Source organism: Lampris incognitus, chromosome 3 (assembly GCF_029633865.1).
Source record: "Lampris incognitus isolate fLamInc1 chromosome 3, fLamInc1.hap2, whole genome shotgun sequence".
NCBI lineage: Eukaryota > Metazoa > Chordata > Actinopteri > Lampriformes > Lampridae > Lampris > Lampris incognitus.
Window position 1 is genome coordinate 77074569 of NC_079213.1, and position 23278 is coordinate 77097846.

Consider the following 23278-nt stretch of genomic DNA (forward strand, 5'->3'; position numbering starts at 1 on the left):
CCTAGTTCTTAAAACCCCTGGTGTGTAGCAGCCTTCCTAGACAGCACTCCTCTAACCTCATAGTTATTACTACCTTGACAATCTGGCAATAAATTAGGCAAAAGTTCGGGTGGACTTCTCTGCCCCTAGATACACCTATTTGTAACAATCATTTCTTTCTACCACCCAAGACTGATTCAAGATTTGCCACCTGGTGCAGACAAGGCCTATCCTGCCTGGGTGACCTTTATGTTGATTGCCTGTTTGCTAGCTTTGCACAATTATTCAACCTGCGGCACTCTGATTTGTTTAGGCATCTCCAAATTTGTAGCTTTGTTAAATCCAACACCTTCCGCAGGCTCCACCGGCCTCGGGCATTGACCATCTTATTGCAGTGACTGACTTGTCAAAAGGCCACATTTTTTTCATATACAATTTTTTATCAGCAGTGCAGATAGAAAATGCTGCTCTGCTCTGCATCAGATTAAGACAGACTGGGAGATTGAACTGAGTATCACTTTTTCATATGAATGGTGGGATGTTGCATTAGATGCAATAAACTCATCCTCCCATGTGAGGCGTAGCCTCATTCAGTTCAAAGTTTTTCATAGGCTCCATTTTAGTAAAGCTAGATTATCTAAGATCTATCCAAACCTCTCTGATATTTGTGATAGATGTGCTCAGGCACCAGCAGACTAGACTCATATGTTCTGGTCATGCCCAAGCCTGGTGGAATATTGAAGGTCTTTTTTTGACCTTATATCGAAGATATTGGAACTGACTCTGGACCCATCACCTAAGACTGCTATCTTTGGTGTCCCTGAGGAAGGTGTTAGAATGACTGCCAAAACAAACTAACATAATCTCCCTTTGCCTCTTTAAATGCCCGTCATCGAATTCTCCTCTTATGGAAAAGTTGCCCACACCCCTCAAACACGTCCTGGCTGTGGGACTTCATGTCATTTCTGAAATTGGAAAAGATCACATTTTCTGTCCATGGCTCAGCTGAAAATTTTTACAAACACTGCCAGCCCCTCATCTTTTACTTTGAAACAATGCAATCTATCCCATTGGACTAGAGTGTCGGAAGTAAGATTGGATGAAGATAACTGTGAATTGTTCTGGGGGGTGCACACATATGCACACAGTTGTGTGTACGTAGGTACATTAAGTATGTATGAGTGGGTAAATATGTGTGCAGATGTAACAGTGTATGGGTACATATATCTTGAACTGTGACATTGTAGGGTGCAGGCAGTACTTAAGGTTAGGTTGACATGACGATTTTGTATAATACTAGTTGCCCATTCCATTTTTTTTTTAGTTGTACAATTATTTTGTTATCTGTATTTATGTAATGTATTCAATTACTATTATTGTTACTTAGCTATTTTATTTATCACTATCTTGTTTTTATGAGTAGAGGGGTTTTCTGGGGGCTAAGGGGGGGATAATGTTTTAACACTTGAACGACCAAGGCCATCATTTTGACAGTTTTGGATTTTCAAAGTTTAATAACTTTGTGGGGGAAAAAAAAGATAATTACCTGCCACTCCTTGAGTGTTCCTAAAATTGCATATATTTGCATACAAATTAGTTTTAGATCAATTGAACAAAAAAGGTTATGATATGATCTACCTAAAATGACCATGAACAGTCAAAAAGACTGCTCGTAATTTGCGCGTGATCGTGCACGTCATGTCACTATTTATGATGTGTGTTGGTCGCATCATTTCCTTCGCGAAGTTCATTGCTCTGTCTTAGAAACAAACTAGCCTTCTCCACTGCAGAGTAATAGTCTAAATGTGATTTCTGATTATTGCCAACATGTCTGGTTACAGATGCCGTTTCAGACGCACCATGACTACCACAAGGCGTTGGCAGTATTTACAGGCATTGGACAGCGGCCATTTTAAATTGTTTGAAAAATAGTATTAAAAAAGTAGTATTTAAGTTAAAATGTTAATTTTAGTGTCAGTCATTTCTTAACAGACATACTAACATATGAAATGCATTAATATCTAAATTGGGTATCTACCTTGACAGAATATAAAGTTTAAAAGCATGGTCGTTCTAGTAGTTTTTAAGTTCCATTGTTTGGGACTGTTTCAATATTTATTTTCAGTTCCTTTTTTACATTTCACATTTTATAAGCCTTGTTACATTTGTTAGATAATGGCATTTCATTTTATTTCATGTACGCAAGTGCATGAAGTGAAATGACAAAGTGCTCCTGATTCCTGATATGTGTTTTCCGTTTTGTTTTTCAGGTGATATTTTCACTTTTTCTATTTTGCGATTCGACCATGTCTCTCTGAAGTTTAAATTGTTTAGAAATAGTATTATAGCTGTTAAAATGTTAATTTTCGTGTCAGTCGTTTCCTAACAGACATACTAACATTTGCAATGCATTAATATCTCAACTGGGTATTTATCTTGACAGAATATAGAGTTTAAAAACTGGTCATCATTTTGACGGCCCATGGTCATTTTAGGTAGGAGTGAAATCCTGGTCGTTCTAGTGTTAAAAGGCAAATATGAATTTGTATCATTACATGTGCAGATTTTTGAATAAATTTTGGCTATATATATATATTAAAAAATGTTTTTTAAAAAAAAGCAAGAAGGCAAGGGAGGACTGTGGGCAGAGAAGCTCCAGAGGAACCGAGTTAATTCATCTTCTTACCAAAGGCTTACTCACCAAGAGTGGCTGAAGTATTAATAGAGCTTGTGGGTAATGAGGAAAGTGCACACCACCAAGTACACATGAAATACATACACTTTCTCTTCAGTTGATGTACGTACCTAGGACTGGAGTTCTGATGCAATACAGACATCTTTATGCTGACCTAGTTCTAAAACCACAGATCCAATATAGACTTATTACTGAAAGGTCTGCAAAATACTGATTCAGAAATAGGACCAAAGAAGACAGAAAAACTTTTTCACTTACAGTATAACAAGATCTTTTGAAGCATTTGGTTTGAGTGAATATTCTTGACAATTGAGAACTTTGAATCCATATCCTTCACAAGGTTGCCCATTGATTTCTGCTGATCTAATGGTGGTCGGGAGCAAGCCTGTGTTTTCTACTTTGAATGTTCTTTTGAGAGTGAAAATTGGCTCCTTCACTTTTGTCTCTGAAACAGAAGAAGTGGGGAAGAAGGTCAGTCCTTGGAGAACAAATAGAGGACTCAATAATGGGTTTCAAACAGGTCGGCAATGAAACAAAATATATTATAATGCAAGTTTTATCGAAAGCTCTTAAACAACAGTCAGTCATATTCAATTGGTCACTGAATAACTCACACAAATAACATCCAGTATATAGGACCTCACAGAGGTACTTCTTAATTATAAAGAGGTCACTGATCTGCCATTAAATCTACTGTGTTGGCAATGATAATTAATTTTCTGGTTTACTTTATGCAATTTTAAAGTTGTTTATATCTTAATGTGACTTCCCTTTTGCACAAGTTTGTTGTATTAATTTTCCCCCCCTTTTCTGAGCTTCCATGCTAGAGAATTCTAAGTCATTGCTTTGTTTTTAATGCTTAAGATGAAAGGAATGAGGGCATATTATTGCAATATTACCTTGGAATGTTTATAGTATGTGAACATCTGCCTTAATTGGTGGGGGATATGGATAGCTCTCTGTGTGTTTGCTGTAATCATTCATTTGTCTGTAAAGACATGATATTTTGGATACCACTGATTGTAATAACTTGGGGAAATGATGTATCTCACCATCACGTTAGGCCATTTTCAAAATTACAAGATTGGCCAAAGGTGGTAGCCACATCGATCATTTGTTCATCCACATGTCATGAGTGATCTCAGACACCATTGATGAGAATTTATGAAACTTGGAGAAATGAGTCATCTCTCTATTGGATTAAACCATTTACAAAATTAGTAAACTATATTTACAGATCAAAATTGAAATAACTTTGATAACTGGTCACATTTACTCTCATATTCCATGTTCAAGTGTACTAAGTGAATCTTCAGTGATAATAACTCACTCTCTGTGCATTCTTTAAGCAGGGCCTCGGTCATCTTGAACCTCAGCGAGCTCCCCTGTCCTGGGGACTTCCCTGCAACCTTCAGGCTCTCTGTCGTACCCTGGCCTTGTAGCACAATTGTGTCCATCACAGTCAGATTATTCCTGAACAGATGCCAAACAAAGCAAATATTTTCAAAACATTAATGAATATGTACTGATGAGAAGTTTTTTTTTTTAATTAAAACTTGGCATTAATTGGCACCCTCTCCTTCTGGATCCAACCATTCAAGCCTAACAGTGATCCAGCCTGGCTGCAGATAGAGCAGACATCATGTTACCCTACCTCCTTAGCTGCACTTATTTTCTCTTCACTTACTTTTGCCTTTAAATTATACAAAGGATAACCAAAATCCAAATGTTGGTCCAATGGTCAAAAATGGTCCAATGGTCCAAAATAAGGCAAGTTTGGATGGCAAAGTAGTTCTCGTCTTGCGCCTTTGTCCCTCAGCCACTTTTTTCCTCCCTCCATAATTGGCACTTGATTTGAGTGGTGGAAGCGTAATGGTATTGAAACTATGAAAGCTCTTTACATTAATGGAATATTCCCCCTCTTTTTGAACAGTCTATCACAAACTCAATTTTTTATATTTCTCCAAATCTGCTATTTTATTAGATCCCACACATAATCCTTTCATAGATTGCCCAACAATACATCTATGGAATCTCTGCTCTCCTTCGATCCCTCTGCTAAAGCAGCAATATCCTTTGTATATGATTATTTACGTAGAACACTTCCCTAGTTATTCTAAAATCTGCTTGGTAGAATGATTTGGGATTGGACGTAAAAAGACCAGTGGGAAGACGCCTTGAAAAATGTATATACAGCATCAATATACAATAGGCATGGGCTAATACCATTCAAGGTACTACATCGTCTTCATTATTCCAAAGTAAAACTTGCCTAAATGTATCCTAATGTAGCTTCTATCTGTGTCCGATGTAGGCAGCTCCTTGCTACACTGGCACACTTATTCTGGCTCTGTCCTAAATTATCTAAATACTGGAAATCTATTTTTCAAACTCCATCAGATGTTTTTTGGGCAGATGATTGAACCTGATCCTTTGATTGCCATATTCGACATAATGGAAGAGGATAGTCCTCTTAGAGGAGCTAATTATACAATTGCAACCTTTATAATCTTATTAGCACACAGGCTAATTATCCAAAATTGGAAAAACCCACAGCCTCCCAGCTGTATGACATCTCTTAATCTTATGATTGACAGATGTCATAAAGCACTTAAAACTAGAGAAACTCGGGTTTATTCTTCGTGGTTCTGCCGACAAATTTGAGAAAATGTGGCGTCCTTTCCTGGACTATGCTGAATTTAAGTTTTAAATCTCCTCATACTTGCTGACCTACAGTCATTGTCATTGTTTTTGGATACACCGCATCGATGAATCTTTTCATATTGAATTTTTAAGCAACCAGAACCCCCCCCCCCTTTTTTTTTTCCTTCTGGGTTTTTGTTGGTTTTTAATCCTCTGTCAATTTTTATTTGCCATTTTTGCTCTTTTGTTGGTAAAACACAAAATTTTATTTACATTGAACTTATCTGTAAAACTGAAAACCAATAAACATAATTTGAAAAAAAAAAAACCCTGGCATTAAGTCTTTTCCAAACACATACCTGACAATGAGCAGGGAGGAGACACTGTGGTTGTTGACTGGAGTGAATCTCACACTGAAGGACTTGACCTCTCCAGGCAAGAGGAGGAGGTTGTAGACAAAGGGTCTAGTTGATCCCTCTACAAACCCTGTGCTGCTCTTCATTAAGGATGTCTGCCAAACAAACATAGCTCCAATTACAGAGAAACTGCTTCCACATGTTGGCCCTGTTATGGACAATCGGATTGTGATCAGCAATTCAATTTCATGCCAATGAGCTAAATCTCAACTCCTGCATCATAACTTACATTGTTAAAAAAGCAAATCATACCCATTGTATTACTTACTTGATTTCTATGGATCTGGAATTCCAGAGTGTTTGTGTCAATGTTTATGTTGGACAAATTTCCCGATGGCAGCCTGCAAAAGATAGCTGGTTAGGACCACCAATTGCCTTTTCTGCAAGTTGCAGAGACAAGCAACATTAAAATAATACTGGGGTTTTTGGGGAGTACCAACCTGTCAGCTAGCTTTCCAGAAAACACTGATGGGTTGGGTAACAGAGCTAAGGGGAAAACCTGGACAAAAACAGGGACGTCGGCAGGGTTCTCTAGAACCACCTTCTCATCCTGCAAAGTAATAGATTATACCTATAAATAATGGTGAGCCTGTGTGTGTGTGTGTGTGTGTGTTATGTGTGGTATATATATGTGTGTAAGCCAGTAAGTTTGTAACTGTATGCATGAATAAAAGGTTGATTGTTTATACTCACAGAGGAGCTGTTTGTATTTGTCAGGGGGAACATAATTTGTTGTGAAGAGTTGACTAACGATGGCCAAGTCAACTGCGCTGTAATTTTAGCTTGCACATTTTTCTGGAGGTCTGTGTTTACTTCAAAGATGGCTTCAACCCTTCAGTAAAAGGAAAAAAATCTCATGATGTTTTCTAAATAGACTGCAAGTGTGGTACAATCAATTCACTGTGAAATCTAATAGTCCATGTCCAAGGAGCCTTTAAGCATCATATGACTTACTCATGGCCTGAGCGCTCTTTCAGCTCTTTCCATCGTCTGAGAAGTTTTTGGTGTAGATCCACATCAGCATCCCAGATATCCTCCTGTAAGGCAAGTCCATGAGGCTTGGACTCCGCTGTAAAAGAAAAGAGAAACATCACCTGCTAAATATTGGCTGGTGGTAATCTTTGAGGCGAGCTTAATGCAATAACTTGACTCTCAAGAGCACTTACATTTAAGGACAAATGGCAGTCCCACATAACAGTGATCACCACATTGCAAGCTGGCATCAAAATAAATATTTGCTACCTGCAATAGAAATAGAATGGAAGAGAAAAAAGTGCATTTTTTGTAATATTATGATTTGGTTTGTAAATCCACAATGCTGCCTAAAGATTTGCTCTGGGGAAGAGAGCCCACCTTTGATTTGCGTTTCGGCTCCAGCTCATCCTTATTGTTGCGGAGCCTTTTGTAATAGAAGCGCACATCTTCTGTTGTCAGAGGGCGAATCTGTTGCAGCCTCACTTTCTGCGTAAAAGAGCTCTGTATGCTTAAGCTCTGGTGAACAACTTTCCCCTAAAAATAGGGACGATACATACAGATTTGTCAAGGGTACAAACCATTGTATTTCTTGTGTTTACAAAGAAGAGTGAAGCTGCCTCAGGATATGTTTGAAATCTTATGAAGAACCTGGTCGCAGTATGGCTCAGGCGTGAAACCTCACTCCACATCAAAACAGAAAAAAACACTGTCTTTGACTATATATGACTCATGGTGGTCAACCACTATTTAGCAAATGGATCAGAAAGACAGAGACTTTGAAAGATTTGAAAAATGTAACGTATTACCTCCATAAGCAGTAAATACAAGTAAAGTAAAAGTCTACTCAATTTCAGAGATCAGCAGCTGTTACTTACTGGAAAGGAGGGTGGCAAAATGATGTGCTTGGGAGAGCTGTTTAATGTTCCCACAGCAATTAGAGCTTTCACAGGGATGGTTAAAATCTGAAAGAAAGAAATATTTATCAGTGGCTAGGCTAGAGTATATAGTAGTGCAATATACATTTCCAAAGCAAAGAATTGTCCAGAAAAAAAAATTAACTGATCGCCCACCTCATAATCTGTGGTTATGTGTATGGCTCCATCATACATGCCCTCCAGTGCCTTGGCCACCAGTGTCACTCTAAACGCTGCATAATAGCCTGAGGCCAGTATGACCTTTGCAGAGACAAAAAATCATTAGTTAAGCACATTTACCTGATCTTGTTATGCGCAATAACTTTAAACAAGTTCACAATACCTTTCCAGTGAGACTGAAAGCTACAATCAAATTCTTCCTTGTGAAAAAAAAACTTACTGGGCTTTGGCAACACAATATGAGGCCAGACTATACAACATTTCTCTCTCAAGCATGCAGATTGCTTACTGTTTTGTGATGGGATGCTGAGGTATTCTGCAGCTCTTCAATGCGGCTCAAAGCCACTGTCCTGTTCCCTTTCTCCGTTTTCAGCAGCTCCATGGATAGGCTATCTCCTGTGACCAGCCAAGACTTTATCTCCAGCTGAAAGACAAAAAAGGGTTGAGAAATTCCAAGATGGCTAAACATCCCATTTTTGGAAAGGAGATATATCATAGTTTTTGAAGGCTTACGCAGTTGCACTATTGGACAGCACTGAAACCCAGCAAGAATATTCAGCAAAGTGGTTTCTGAATACTGAAATTATCAGTGAAGTTTTTGTCTGTATGATTCTAAATGATGCCTGCCAACATTTTAATGAGGTATGGGTGGAAAAAATGAACATACCCATTAAAAAAAAAAAACTGCCCTGAGATCAAGAGAAAATACACATGCTATACACAATGTAAAGAGTTTGGTAAAATAAGAGCAAGACATTTCCCCTTTTTAATCCCATAAAAACACTTGTAAAATCCATCATTATATAGGTAAACAACATATGGTGTGTGTGCTTTGTAGTATACTGTTCATTCTCACCTCTATGGGATTACTATTAACCACTACAAACACGATGCTGCTGGTGTCTGTGGCACTGCGAACACCAAAGTCCAGAAGGTTCTCCTTTAGACTCGGCAAAAGGACCAGGGGCTGTTCAAACAAGAGAGCATGAAACAAACAGCACATTAACCAAGCTCATTCCCATCAAAATCATCACATCAAGAAATGCAGACAACCAAAATAAACAACAGAAAGATGATAAGATCAAGAGAAAAAACATTTGCTTAGAAAAAGTTAAAATGAACTCCCAATTCATAACCCAACTGACCTAAAGATATTGTGTGTATAGCATTGTGACAGTGCTTGCTAGTATGCACAGTAAACATGTAATAAACATATTCATGTGAGTAATGCACGAAGTGTGTACCTCCAAGAAGCCTGTGTAAGCCCGAACAGGCAAGTGGAACTTTGAGGCATTTGTGATGAGCAGAATGTTACTGTCTATGTGGATAGAGGGTCGGACTGGCCGAAAGAGAAGGGAGAAGATGTAACGGGATTCATGTGGGGGTATAAGGATGGGCATACTGAAGTTCTGCACCTAAAATGAAAAAGGGAGAAATTGACAAAAGTCATCTGGATCTCTCTAAATCTAAATAATGTAACATTCTAAAGTCATAATGACAGTCAACCTACATTGTGGTGGCACTCACATTAAACATGGTTTTGGCCTCTTCTGGGAGGGACACATTGTGTATTCGGATTGCAAAGTTGAAGGTGTTGGTGAGAAATATGGGTCTGTCCACTGGGTCAACAGGACTGTCCCTGATATGAAACAAAGTCGCTGTGTGGTCAAACCCCAGGTAGCTGCAAAAGGACCAAACAAACTTTAACTGACAATGTTCAGGGGTGTGCAAAGTATGGTTTTAATGTGTAGGCACATATTATTGATTGTTTTGGATGTCACTTCTCTAAATTAAAGATGCATAATTATGTGCTGACACATATAACTTACCCTTCTAAAACCTCTGCTTGGTATGGAATTTCAAGTTTGGAGTAACTTTTTTCCTTTGCCTTAACTGTTATTTTGCCAGAGAACTGATATGGCCTTCTTGCTTTTGAAGCTATAATGAAACAAGTAACAGAGATCACGCATTAGAGGAAGTTGTAAAATTCAACCCAAATAAAGTAAGATTGCTTTGTTTTTCACTTCTTTGGCCATTTTGTCTATATTGCAATTCTGCTTTACATTATAACCAGGCATTTTCATGGCTCTATTTTGTTGTGTATTGCCTTATTTCATCATTTTGATTAATAATAAACCTCATCAAAAGCAACTTGCTAAGCAGTGGTACAACACAAATAATAAAGGTGGAATAAAATATCCAAAAGGAGGGTATGGTCTTCCTGCAGAGTGTATTGATTCATACACTGCTTATCTGAAAATCATCGAGGCTTCAGAAAAGGAAGCCTTTCCCCTGCACAAACTGCATGCGTGTGAGTGTATATGTATGTGAGTTAAATTACTGCATTGATCAAAACAGTCAAAAATAGCAGGAAAAGAGGGGCAAGTAAATGGTAAGAAACGAGTGCCAAATCTCAGTAGCTGAGGCATTTTCATTCACAATCCTAATATGATTTCCACTAATTAATCTTAGCAGCTGCAAATCAGATTGCCTTAGGCAAGTCTAAGCTCTAAGGATACGCAAATCTTTAAAGATTACTTTGAGGAAAAACATCTGACTGACATTATCATGGAAGACAAAACATTTGACCACCATGACTCAAATAATCAACCAACTTTTTTAATGAACAGTAAATAATGAAACTTTTCCTTGTAAGTTTTGGTAAAGAACTTACCATCAAAACTAATACTTGCAACTTTGGTATATCTACTCTCTCCAGCTTTCAGTGTAACCGCTTTAAAATCTATTGTGACTGCTTCATTTGACGGTGTTGTCCGTACACTCTGAAAAATAAGTAAACAATTAGTTCAAGATGAACATTTTGACAGCCCATTAATTACTGGCATTTTAAAAGCAAAAGGCTACCTACTGTAATTGGAACATCTTTTGTTCCTGAATTTAAAAGATGCAGATTCAGCTGTTTTGGTCGATCTGTAAAGCAAAGTAAATGGGAAAGAACAAAGCAAAGAAAGGCAAGAGAAAAGGAGGACAGAGAGAAATTACTAATGAACATTTGCAGGATTTGAACTCCTATCCATACTGCCCCAAACCATTTCAAATTACATACCTTGTGACCTTAGCGTACCAAAGTCAAGCATCTCTGTGGAGGAGTATATACCTGGTGCTAAACCAATTAAGCAAGAGGACAAAACATTCAGACAACAGCCAGCTTTTCACTGAAACTGATCAAGTCAAACTATGAACTGCAAGACACATAAGAGTAACAGTAAATGAGGATCATGAAAAGCAAGACAGATTATGTGACACACCTGATGTCACCTCCACTTCAACGGGGAGGATGATAAATTGGTCTTCATTGGGGGCATTGGTTTTAATTCTGATGAATGCTGTGTGGTTGTCTACATCCCTTGATGAGAAACTGGCTCTCATTACCCCCTTTGTCTCAAATGGTGGAATCTCCTGAGGGACAGTCAGCATGAGTTAACATCATCCTGTTCTGTAGTTAATAATCACTATACGCCAACAAGCCATTTTATGGACGAAAGGGGCTCATAAATAACATGACACTAACCCATAATTTCCCAGTGCCACCCTGTTGACCTGTCGGCAGCTCTAGATGTAAATCCCCACCACTGGAGTACATTTCTACAACCTGAGTTTGAGTAGGAAGACAAGTACTCAACCAACACTTGAAGAATCCATCCAATATCAACCGATTTCAGACCAAAAGTGAATGAAACTAGATTAACGTATAAAACTTTTGAGTGGTCTAGATAAAGGTTTACCTGGAGTGGTTCACTGTGTGGGTTATGGATGTTTATGAGAGGGGAGAAGCTGCTGTTCACTGGGACTCTGGCCCCTATGAAGGGCCGTAATCTGTAGGGGTTTGGGATGCCAACCCCAAAAACCTGCAGCAAAGACACAGCAACAAAAAATTGGGCTTTCAGTCACACTTTTACTAACTCTACACATTCATCATGAGTCTGAATGTTTATTTTGAGGCCTACCTGGTATGTAAACACTCCATGATGTGATGTATTAATAAATAAAGTATTTTCTACATTCCCCACTACCCGGGCGAGAAACACAACATCAAATGAGGTGTTCCCCCCTGGTGGAATTATCTGTGGAAGATAAGTCAAGTGAAGTCAAGTCAACTTTATTTATATAGCAAATTTCATACACAGGGCAACACAATGTGCTTTACATAAGGCGACAAATCAATCACAAGACAATCATAGTTAGCGCAAAGTTCAAATTTGCAAGTGCAAATTCAGAAAATAAATATGCACATCAACACGTGTTATTGCAGAAATCCAAGCAGGTTTAATGTGTTCATACTTTTTAGTTCCAGTGAGAACACGTGCAGCCACCTTTTGAATTAACTGAGTTTGCTTCACAGCTGATTTTGGGAGGCCGGTGAATAGACCATTAGAGTAGTGTAGTCTACTTGTTATAAATGCATGGATTCATTTTCCAGAGTCTGATTCTGATTGAAAGCCCCTTAGTTTTGAAATGTTTTTTTAGCTGGTAGAAGGCTGATCTTGTGAGATGACTGATATTAAAATTTAGATCACCATCTATGATTACACCCAGATTTCTAGCTTAACTTTTGCACTCCAGAGACAGAGAACTTAGATGAGCTGCATTCTCTGTCTCCGAATCTTTGCACCAAAATGAGCATTTCTGTTTTGTCTTTGTTCAGTTGTAAAAAGTTCTCTGACATCCATAGATTAATATCACCAATACACAAGTTAGGGAATGTATGGGATCTAGGTCATCAGGAGATAGGGATTTGTACAGTTGTGAATTATCTGCATAATTACGGTAATTCATTTTGTGTTTTTGTATAAAATGTGCAAGTGGGAGCATTACAGAGATTAAATAGTAATGGTCCAAGAATCGCACCTTGGGATACCCCACACATAATAAATACCCACTTCGTCCGAGGCAAAGACTCCAATGGACACAAAGAACTGCCTGTTCTGTAGACAGGTTCTGAACTAGTTTAGAATCAGGCCGGATAGGACAGGCCATTTTTCTAATCTCTCTAGTAAAATATCACGATCAACAGCGTCGAAAGTGGCACCGAGATCCAGCAGCACAAGAACAGACAGTTTATTAGAGTTTGTGTTCATATGCAGATCCTTCACAACTTTGACAAGTGCTATTTCTGTGCTATGGTGAGATCAAAAACCTGACTGATAAATGTCTAGGGGTTGTTGATGTCAAATAGTTATAAAATGTTTTGTTTTTTTTTTTTTTCAAATATTTTGCTGTGGAATGGGGAATTGGAGATGGGCCTATAGTTGGCAATAACTGTCACATCAAGGCTGCTCTTCTTCAGAAATGTTTTAATGACAGCTGTTTTAAGTGCTCCAAATAAAAGATTAATAAAGAAATGAAAGATAAAACACACACACGCACACACACACACGCATGCAAACGCACACACATTAACTCCTTGATGTCTTAAAACGATGAGTTTGTCATGGCAAAACAATTTGGAGTATAATTGAGAAAGCACTAACTTTTTCAGGGCTGAAACAAATATTTGCACACTTTGTAAATCCAATATTTGAACTGGCAAGACTCCAAAATAATGTTATACTGGTTCCTCAATTGCCTAAATCTAACTGAAACTGGTAGATGTTACAACCCCTCGGGGTTTTTCTTCTTTTTTTGTTAAATTCTTTGTAGTCGTCCATGAAACTGCTACTAGTGTTACCTCTATGCTTGCATTATAATAATAAAGTAGGTCAGTGTTCAGAAAGTGATTTTTCTGTTGATAGCTACTCACCCTATTCTGGAAAAACGATGCATGAAAATGTGCTGTTGTTGCTGATATTGATATCAAACTAATTTCTTCTGAGCTAGGATTATGTAAATAAACTTTCTCCATTTTTGGCATTCCAACAGGCCTATAGAGGAAGAAAGAAAGTGTTTAAAAAAATACACACATAAAGTCCAAAAAAATCTCAGTCACAGTATACAGTACACACATTACAATGTGCTAATAAAATTGATGCTGTTTTTCCCCTGGCTTTCGTTTCACTCAAACTCAAGAATTTTTGAAATTGATTGAAGGTCTATTTTAAGTCTTTCAAAGTTTATAAACAGTTGTCAATATATATATATATATATATATATATATATATAAAAAAAAGAAAATTGAATTTTTAAAATTAGAAAATGTTCCTTGTTGTTAATAAAAATATTAAACATGCCTCTATAATACATGGTAGTATATTAGAAAGACAATGTCAGGATATAAAATGTCAGCCTTTAAAACAGTCATATTCACCAGAACAAGGCTCAAGGTCGTGGTCTTTCAAAATGGCCTAAGTAAACTGATAGATGCTCTGTCTGTGTGGCGGTTTGGGTGAATCTGGGATCTTATGAATCTGGTCGTGAATTCATATATTCTTCTATAGTCTACCTTCACCTCAACTCCACTTACTCATTTCCTTATCAAGCATTTTCTTTGGCAAACTGGGCTTTTACCAGTTCTAATGAAATTGATGTGAACAGACCAGTCTCCTCTCCTCAAGGTTTAACAAGTTTTCACTTGTCCAGCATTTTATCATTTTCTAGCATATATCTGAAACTGAACAGACATGGGCGGGTTGAATTTATAGCACTAGTTCATCCCCGCCTTCATTTTCAGTGTGTACCAGCAGGAATTTAGCTTTACATGCCAATGTTTTTTAAACAAATTCGGCTGGTATGGGGGGTGTTCATAGAGGAAGTAGGACAGGGGAGCACAGGCAGAGACAGCTGGGCTGGCTCACTGGCACTTGGTTTAGGGGAAGGTGGGGGCAGCACTGCTGAATCCCCATGTCTGCTCTCTTTCTCTGGCAAGCTGCACTTGAAGCCATGTCCCACTACACAGTCACTACACCCATTGTCAACATGAGATAGGATCTTGTGAATCTGGCCGTGAATCTGGGTGTTGCCTCTGGATCTCGAAATATGTCCGAGTTAAGCACATGCAAAGAATGACTTAAAATACAGCCTTCTCAACAAATCACACATTATTGGTGAATCATGTTATTTAGCATCTAAATATGTGTAAATTTAAGTTTTGCCATGTTGTAGAGTCCTGGGATGTTTGATATAACCTCCGATCACATGTTAAAAAAGAAATAAATAAACAACAGCAATCAAGGTGTCCAATCAGACTTATGGGTGAGAAAATATGCCCGGTCATCTCGGAAAAAGTGGGTAGCATTGCCGTGAAAGCCGTTTTAATACCCTTCAATGTAACTCCTTTCACATGAAAACAGCCAACTTTGCCTCCGGTTGATTTTCTTTTTTGAAGTGAGCAAAACACAAGAAAGCGTCTCATTATCTCAGTTATATTGTCACATGAGAGCCTAGACAGACACGGAGACCTCATATGGAGCTCACTCACTGTTCGTGGAAGTCCAGCATTGGAGGTTCAAAGCGTATAGGTCGACAGTTCCCACGGTGTGGCGACGTGCTGTGTGAGAGAGGAAGGAGTGACAGGCACAAGAACAGCAGACGAGGTAAAATACAGTCCATGCCTGTGAGCATTTCAAATAAACAAGAAGCTAATCACATAAACGAGACATTAATCTGTGCCCAGTTTCTCTGAAAGATGCATGTAATGACTGGAACATTGCAGTGGTCTGCAAGACACAGCCTCCATGTAGGAAAAAAACTCTATTAAAATCCATAGAGCTGAGAGACATAGAAAAGAAAAGAAAAGAAAAAAACAAGCAGGGGAAAAAAAACTCCTCTCGTCTTGTCACGCTCGAACTTGCTAAAGCCAGGAAAGTGTCACGTTTGTGCCTCATGAGAAGGTGAGCAGAGTACAATACTCAACATCAGTTTTTTACATGTGTGATCCGTGGGCACAGACGAGGGGGTTAAAAACTCACCAAACCTGCTTAACAACAGGTGTATCCCAACAATGGACAAGCCCCTCCTAAACTGAGGTGAATCATCTTTGGGCTAAACTAAATGGTGAGGTGACTACACAGTGTAGCTCATTTATGGGAACTTGAGCATTAATTTCATGAGAAAAAAAATGTTAGATGTCCCACACAAATGGGATTAAAGTCAAGTGGCATCCTAGGATGTTCTCCCTTACCCCTTTAATGATTTAACAACCTATCAAAACAGCATCAGGACAGTGAAAATTTTTAAGACAAATTTTGGGAAAGATCCTGCTTTAATTAATAAGCTATCACAAGGAAAATAATTTACTGAATTACTTAATCCATCATTATTTCACCCATCATTGACAATTTGTACCAGTATTGACGCGTGATCAGCCAAATGTCCCCTAATATAGTAAATGTTTTTAACAATATCCTAAGTCATACTTTTTACCAAAAGTGAATTCCCTTCATTTCATAGCCTTGTCAATATGGAGGGGAGGAGACAACAGTAATGGCAATGCCAGGCCCCTCTGAGAGCTGAGCTATCTGTAGATGGGGTAGATTTCCATCCCCTGAGACGGATAGTAATTCAAAGATCGTCTGCACAATGCTGCAAGGTTTTCCAGTGCTGCTTTGTTGTCTACTATCTTTACTCAGCTCTCTCATTATGATTATAAGGCAAGTTCATTGAGTTAAATGCTTGTTGTCAAATTATGAGTGTGTTTAAAGGATTTAGGTGTCTTCTGACAGTAATTTCTGTGCAGTCCTGGCTGAGTCATTCATAAGTAATGGCCTCAGCGTCAGTTAGTAACAGGAGTAGCAGGGGAATCATAGGGAGGGCTATCCAGTGTCAAGCTGACCTTCGGCTAGGGGGTACTCAAAAAAAAAATTATGATAGGAGAGCATGACAGGACATGAGGAGAGATTGAGCCATATTACAGAAGGGCAGAACCAGCTGCCAATGCTTCTTGAGCCACACTGACAGCAAGCAGTATTCTCTGCTCTGAAAGCGCTCATCTCTCCAGAACTATACAACTCCAACAAAACATACTACAGAGACAATTGAGGTGAAAGAGCAGGCTTCACTGTTTTTAATACAAGGGAGGGGAGGTTTCACTGATTTAGCCAATACTTTGACCGAGAGAACAGTAAAACCAACAAGAGATGAAAACTTTCAAACTCTACACATATGCTCATAGAGATGAAAAGGGAAGGTCAAAACAATATGACACTACAGCCTGCACTCTGGACTGAACGGTGGGAGTGGTTGTGTTCTGTACTTGCAAGATAACTACTGTGTGTATTGTAACAAATAAATAGGCAAACCTTGTAGTATGGCATAGATGAACACAGAATGAACATGCAATCAATCATAAGGGCTAATTATCTAAAGTCTGCATGTTAACTTTGATACAAAAAAAATACTGTTTTTCCCCTCCAGTTTTTAATGGTTAAAAAAAAGAAAGTGAGTCTATGAATATGCCTGATGTAACTTGCTGTTCAGCAAGAGGCTTTCCTCTAGTTTCCTCTCTTTCAGTAAAAGCACTGCCTGCCAGGCAAAAACATCAATGACACATAGCCTAGTCTAGCCAATCACAGCAAGACACTGCAAATTCCTCTCAAGATTTTACTGGTTAAAAAAAAAATGAAGCTGAGCCATAGAATATGGACATTAGAAAACCGGTTTGGAGTAACTAAGACAATATCTCAGCTGACTCGTTCTGCCAGATCAGTACATGTGGCCTGCAGAGATCATCACCAAAGCATCAAACTGAAGGAAGAGATGTTTCTTTTATGACCGAGATGGGGATAGTATTACTTTCAGTAACATGCACTTTTATGTCATGCCATTCTTTGGACACCAGGTTTGCCTGAGTGACATTTATTTGGTCCTGAGCTTGACAAAGATCTGACAACAGCGAGAGGGCTTGTCAGTATCAGTAGTATGGTAAGGCCTCAGCAAACATCTTGGGCCATATTTCTCAGAGGAAGCAAATAAAGAAAAAGAAGGGGGAGAAAAAGCTCAACCTCTCAAACTTTTTTTTTTCTCGAGCCCTGGCAATTTGCACTGAAGCAATCTACTTTCTAACGCACATAAACTGTCTCTGGACTGCTCTGACAGAGGGAACTGCTCCAAACAAGCTATGTCAGGACAGAGGCACAGCAGAGGACTGGCATACCCACATGGGCACTTTCAATGGCATGGATTGAGCCGTTTCCATGACGACTAATGGAAAAGGAGCACAAGTCTTGGGGAGGCCTGTGGGTCAGTGCCACGGCTTGCCAGTTAGACCTTGGATGATCACATGGGGAAAAAAAATGACAACGTTGTTAACTTTCCTTAGCTCTTTTTCTGATAGATTTAAGGGACTTAATCAAGCTTCCTATTGATAGCTTGATTACATAGTGTTGTTTGTTTTGGTAGTTTCGTATATAGAGATGATTGTCTGCTGGCGATGTTTCAATAGGCTGGTTGCAAAATTGTCATTTTCACACTTGCTTTTCACATGACCAAGAAGTTATGCAAACCTGTTCCACAGCAAATAAAACTTCAGCATTTTGTTTTCTTGCTTTGTTTTACTACCTTGGTTTGCAGATGTTGCTTATGTTAAATGTGTAAACATTGTAAACATAATGATGCAGATTTTGTACAACTGCTGTTCTCTTCTCCAAGCAACTCAGGGAAACATTGGCTACTGAAGTACTGCAGAAGCATCGTAGCTAATAAAGCAATTTTTTATAAATAAATTTCACCACTGCACCTTTTGTAGCAGATTTAAGTCTAAAAAAATAACCCTGTTCTGCTTAATGCCAGCTCCCTGAAGACCAGATTTTTGGTCAGGATTATAACATTTTCAAAAAATTATACACTACGCAAATATCAATGATAGAAATATGTGAAAAGCACTGAAAAAGTAATGCAACCAAATTTTAAGAACTACAGCCCCATAGGGCACATCACCAGTGTCTTCAAGCTAAATGCAGACCTGCCAACCCTAGAGAATAAAAATGAGTAGTCCTTTTTGCGTGCGCACACATACATTTTTTTTGTTTGCATGCGTGTCAAAAGTACACGCTGAAAAAAAGACATCACATGGTACACTGAAAAAAAGACTTATTTATTGAATACTGAAATAAATAAAAAAAACCGCCAGTCATTGGGATTCATGACTTTTCACCATCTTAGTAGGCTTGCATGTAAAAAAATTTTAAAAAAAAATCCGTTTGAAGCCCAAAATAAACTAAAAAGTTTTATGGAGGCCGAAAATCACTCAAGCAATTTTTTTTTTTTAGAAATATATTTCTAGTTTTTCCCCTTATCCCACCCGATTAACCCAATGGCATACGGCCGCAACTCTTGTCAAATAACTCCCCTGGCTCACGTTTCCACAGGAAGGAGATAGTCATAACACCAGTTTACTTCAAACTCGTGTCGGCTGCTCTCACTATTTTACACGCTGAAGCCTTGCATGGATTGCATTACCTTCAGGCCGCGAGGGAGATGTAAGGAGAATGCTTTTGGTTGCTTGCAGGCGCTTGGATGGGCCAGAGGGGTCGCTGGAAGACGACGAGTCCCCGAACATTACACTTATCCACACCCACTATCCCTCGGGTAAGGGTGGCCTAATGAATGCCTTACCCCGTGGACGCTCTGGCCATGACTGGTTATGGCGGGTCTGGGATACGAACCTCCCAGCCACATGACAAGCGGATTGCAAGAACGGCGTTTTATTCTGCTCGGCCATCAGAGCGGCCAAGTACTTATTTTAAAGGCAGCTCTTTTGCGTATTGTGATGTGGTCAAATAATGGACTTCTCAGCAAACTTTTCAGAGTTAACAAGCAAGCTTTTAATGACCGCAAGCCAAGCCAATCATAACAGACACAAGTTCGTATTGGTCTTAGCTTAATCCTTTTCTTGGCCACAGAAGCGACCTTATCTATTTGCCTACTCTTTACCCTCATGGTGGGAAATAGCATGTTGCCTAATACAACTTCTCTCATAACGTCCCCATTACCTTCCACCACATCCCCGCTATCTGTAACAGATATGCCCGTTTTTAACATGTTCAATATCCCACAACATAACCAAAACATCGACACTTCAGTTGCATCGTGGGTAATATGCAAATGAACTTGGAGCAGGAACACTAGTAGAATTCGCCACACTGCCCCCTCCCTTGAAAGACCAACGTCCCGTTGGCCTAACCCAAATCCCATGTGGATGGGTCCATTCACCATGAGGGTTTCTTCCGCTGAGCACCTCTCCCATTCCGGGCTGCTCCTTGCCGCGGGCTGCTGATGGATGACGGGGGTGGCTCTGCGTCCACTGGGTCTGAGCCCCCACCGTCGACGTCACCGCTGTTTCCATTCGTGGCCAGGGAGGGCAGCTCTGTAAACCCAGTGTCCCCGCACCCTCCCTGGCCCAAAACAAGGTGCTCTAATGGTAGCTCCTTGCTGACATCAAGGGAGGTTGGCTCTGATCCAGCAGTGTCCTTACCCCCTCCCTGGACCCCGGTAGCCTGGTCTACAGAGTAAGAGGAGTCTGGCACCCCACCTCCTCCCACCGCACTTTCAGTCCCGGCTTGGTCGCTGTCCCGGCTTAAGTAAGGTGCGAGGCGATCTTGGTGAAGGATGACTATCCGAGGGCGGCTATGGAGCTTCACTCTATAGGTAACCTCTGAGATCCTCTTCAAGATGAGGCAGGGCCCCTCCCAGTTGCTGTCCAGCTTTGGGGACCGTCCCTTCTTTCGCCGTTGGTTATACACCCATATGTTGTCCCCCTGCTCCCTGCTGGTACTCTTTGCGGTGACAACGTACATCATAGGCTCTCTTCTGCCTTTCCCCTGCAGAAGCCATATTCTCTCGAGCCAGCTGATGAGTAGCCTCCATCCGGTCCTGTAGTGTGTCTACATAGTCCTGGCCCGGCGGCCCTTGTACTGGTGGGTTTGGCGGTTTGCCTATCCACAGGCATCCGTAGCTCCCGACCAAACATTAGTGCAGCTGGGGTGCACCCCGTAGACTCCTGAATGGCCGACCAGTATCCCATGAGTACCAGGGGCAGATGGCGGTCCCAATCCCTTTGATGCCTTGCCGTTGGCATGGCTAGTTGTGTGACCAAGGTCCGATTGAACCGCTCAACCAGGCCATCACTTTGAGGGTGTAGGGGAGTGGTCCTGGTCTTCCGCACCCCAAGGCGCCGACACATCTCCCCAAACACCTGGGATTCAAAATTGCGCCCCTGGTCACTGTGTTACTCCTCTGGCACCCCAAACCGGGTAAACATCCCCTCAATGAGGCAGTCTACCACCGTGGCTGTAGATTGGTCAGGGATGGCATAGGCCTCGGGCCACTTGGTAAAATAATCCATCACTGTGAGAATGTAATGATTACCATCCTCTGTCACAGGGAATGGCCCAACCACATCCACTCCAATTCTTTCCATGGGCGCCCCCACCCTGTATTGCTGCAGGGGGGCGTGGGATTGCCCAGTTGGCCTCTTCTTTGCATTGCAGGTGATGCAGTTACGGCAGAACCGCTCCCCGTCTCGCAGGCACCTCCCGCAGTAGAATCTTTCCTGCAGCCGCCGCAGAGTTTTGGTAATGCCAAAGTGTCCCACTCCAGGGAGGGCATGAACTGTGCTTAACACTTGTTGTTTTAGTGCGTAGGGAACAACTAGTTGCCAGGTACTGCCTCCCCTCCTTGGCTCTTCCCACACGCGATAGAGGCAGCCCTCACGAAGCATGAGTGAATTCCACTGTCCCAGCAATGCCTTGGTGGTGGGGGAGTGGGGACCTGCCACCTCTCTACTTGGGACCTCTTTATGTGCTAGCCAACGTATCATGGGTCCCAGGTGGCTATCCCGACGTTGGAGTTCCCCTATCTTGGTTGGTGACGTCTCCTCCAGCGGCGCACTTGGGACCACAAGTGTCCGCACTGTAACACAATCCACCTGTTGCTGTTCTCGAGTCTCCGACCGGCTACAATGACAGCAGGCCTGATCAGAACAGGGGCGTCTGGAGAGAGCATCAGCATTGTTGTGTCGGCTGCCTCTTCGGTGCTCCATGGTGAAGGTAAATCCCTGCAAGGCTTCTATCCATCTGGCTACCTGCCCTTCTGGTTCTTTGAAGCTAAGCAGCAAGCGGAACGATGCATAGTCCGTCCTCAGTAGGAAGTCCTTTCCATACAAGTAAGGCTTAAAATGCCTTACGGCCTGTACAACTGCCAGGAGTTCTCTCCGAGTCACACAGTAGTTCCTTTCTTCCTTACTCAAGGCTCTACTGTAATAGGCCACCACTCTTTCCCCTTCCCCACTGGGCTGCGACAGGACTGCTCCCACACCTACATCACTGGCGTCAGTGTCAAGTATGAATGGCCGCTGCCTGTCTGGGAGGGCTAGCACTGGTGCTTGGGTCAATGCTTTCCGGAGTATTTGAAAGGAGCTCTCACATGCTTCAGTCCAGTGGAACCGTTGTCCCTTCTCGGTGAGCTGGTGGAGCGGACGGGCTTTTTCTGCAAAGGCGAGCACGAACTGACGGTAATATGATGCCAGTCCCAGAAAACTCGTCACCTCCTTTCCTGAGGTGGGCGTTGGCCAATCCCTGACTGCAGTGACCTTGTCAGGGTCTGTGGACACACCTCCAGGCCCCACCACATGTCCAGGGAACCTTGTCTCCCGCTGCAATAGATTGCATTTTCTCGGATTCAGTCATAGGTTGGCTGCCTTGATGCGTTCGAACACCAGTCAGAGGTTGGAGAGGGCCTCAGTAAACGTAGCTGCATGCACCAAGAGGTCATCCAGCTACACCATGCAGGCAGAGCGAGGGATGGGGCCAAGGACACGCTCCATGAGGCGTTCAAATGTGGCAGGGCTATTACATAAGCCAAATGGCATGACTGTGAACTGCCAGAGTCCTCAGCCAATGTTGAAGGCAGTCTTTGCCCGGGATTCTTGTGCCATCTCTACCTGCCAGTACCCACTTCTTAGATCCAGGGAGCTGAATCATTGGGAACCTGCCACACAGTCCAGAGCTTCGTCGATGCGGGGGGAGTGGGTACGAGTCTTTCCGGGTCAGGTTGTTTAGTCGCCGATAGTCCACAAAAAATCGGAGGGAACCATCCTTCTTGGTAACCAGCACGGCAGGGGACGCCCACGGGCTATCGGAGAGTTCAATGATCCCTGCAGCTGCCATCTCCTGGATCTTTGCTTCTGCCTCTCGAAATTTCACCAGAGGGAGACGGCGAGTTCTCTGGCGGACTGGGTCCGCATTACCAGTGTCAATGTGGTGCTGTACAAGATTGGTGCGGCCACACTCCAGATCACTCGAAGCGAAGAGGTGTCTGTTCTCTATCAGCAGGTTCTGTATCTGCTCCCCCTCTTCTTGGCTCAAACCCTCCATGCACTTTTGGGCCAGTTCTTCCAGTGCAGAGGCCGTTTCTGATGATGTACCTTCCCATGGCCCTGAAGCCAAGCACAAGATTCATGGTCCACCTGTATTGCCCCCCGGATTGCTGCGTACGGTAATGGCATTCAGCACTTGGTTGCCCACCTCCAGCTGTGGACCGGCCGGCCGTACCACCGCACCAATGGCTCTCAAAGCATCCAGTCC

General features: G+C 41.3%; 2 protein-coding genes across 2 annotated transcripts in view; one reads left to right on the top strand and one right to left on the bottom strand.

Moving 5' to 3' along the window:
* The window catches only part of si:ch211-201h21.5 (uncharacterized protein LOC555526 homolog), a 30736-nt gene extending 25637 nt beyond the window's left edge, over positions 1-5099 (top strand). The window contains exon 7 of the mRNA XM_056275713.1: positions 5090-5099. The gene's annotated coding sequence lies outside the window, so the exon portion shown is untranslated. The remainder of the gene's footprint in view (positions 1-5089) is intronic.
* Positions 1-23278, bottom strand: part of tmem131 (transmembrane protein 131) — a 49630-nt gene that overhangs the window by 16953 nt on the left and 9399 nt on the right. The window contains exons 4-28 of the mRNA XM_056275715.1: positions 15178-15246; positions 13564-13684; positions 11771-11887; positions 11549-11671; positions 11335-11415; positions 11072-11222; positions 10870-10926; positions 10672-10733; positions 10477-10585; positions 9632-9740; positions 9330-9483; positions 9047-9217; positions 8659-8769; positions 8092-8226; positions 7779-7883; positions 7584-7670; positions 7087-7242; positions 6900-6975; positions 6688-6802; positions 6427-6565; positions 6174-6283; positions 6002-6074; positions 5677-5828; positions 4005-4147; positions 2933-3119 (exon numbers count right to left, since the gene is read on the bottom strand). Coding sequence (XP_056131690.1) covers positions 2933-3119; positions 4005-4147; positions 5677-5828; positions 6002-6074; positions 6174-6283; positions 6427-6565; positions 6688-6802; positions 6900-6975; positions 7087-7242; positions 7584-7670; positions 7779-7883; positions 8092-8226; positions 8659-8769; positions 9047-9217; positions 9330-9483; positions 9632-9740; positions 10477-10585; positions 10672-10733; positions 10870-10926; positions 11072-11222; positions 11335-11415; positions 11549-11671; positions 11771-11887; positions 13564-13684; positions 15178-15246 — 2913 coding nt within the window. The remainder of the gene's footprint in view (positions 1-2932; positions 3120-4004; positions 4148-5676; positions 5829-6001; positions 6075-6173; positions 6284-6426; positions 6566-6687; positions 6803-6899; positions 6976-7086; positions 7243-7583; positions 7671-7778; positions 7884-8091; positions 8227-8658; positions 8770-9046; positions 9218-9329; positions 9484-9631; positions 9741-10476; positions 10586-10671; positions 10734-10869; positions 10927-11071; positions 11223-11334; positions 11416-11548; positions 11672-11770; positions 11888-13563; positions 13685-15177; positions 15247-23278) is intronic.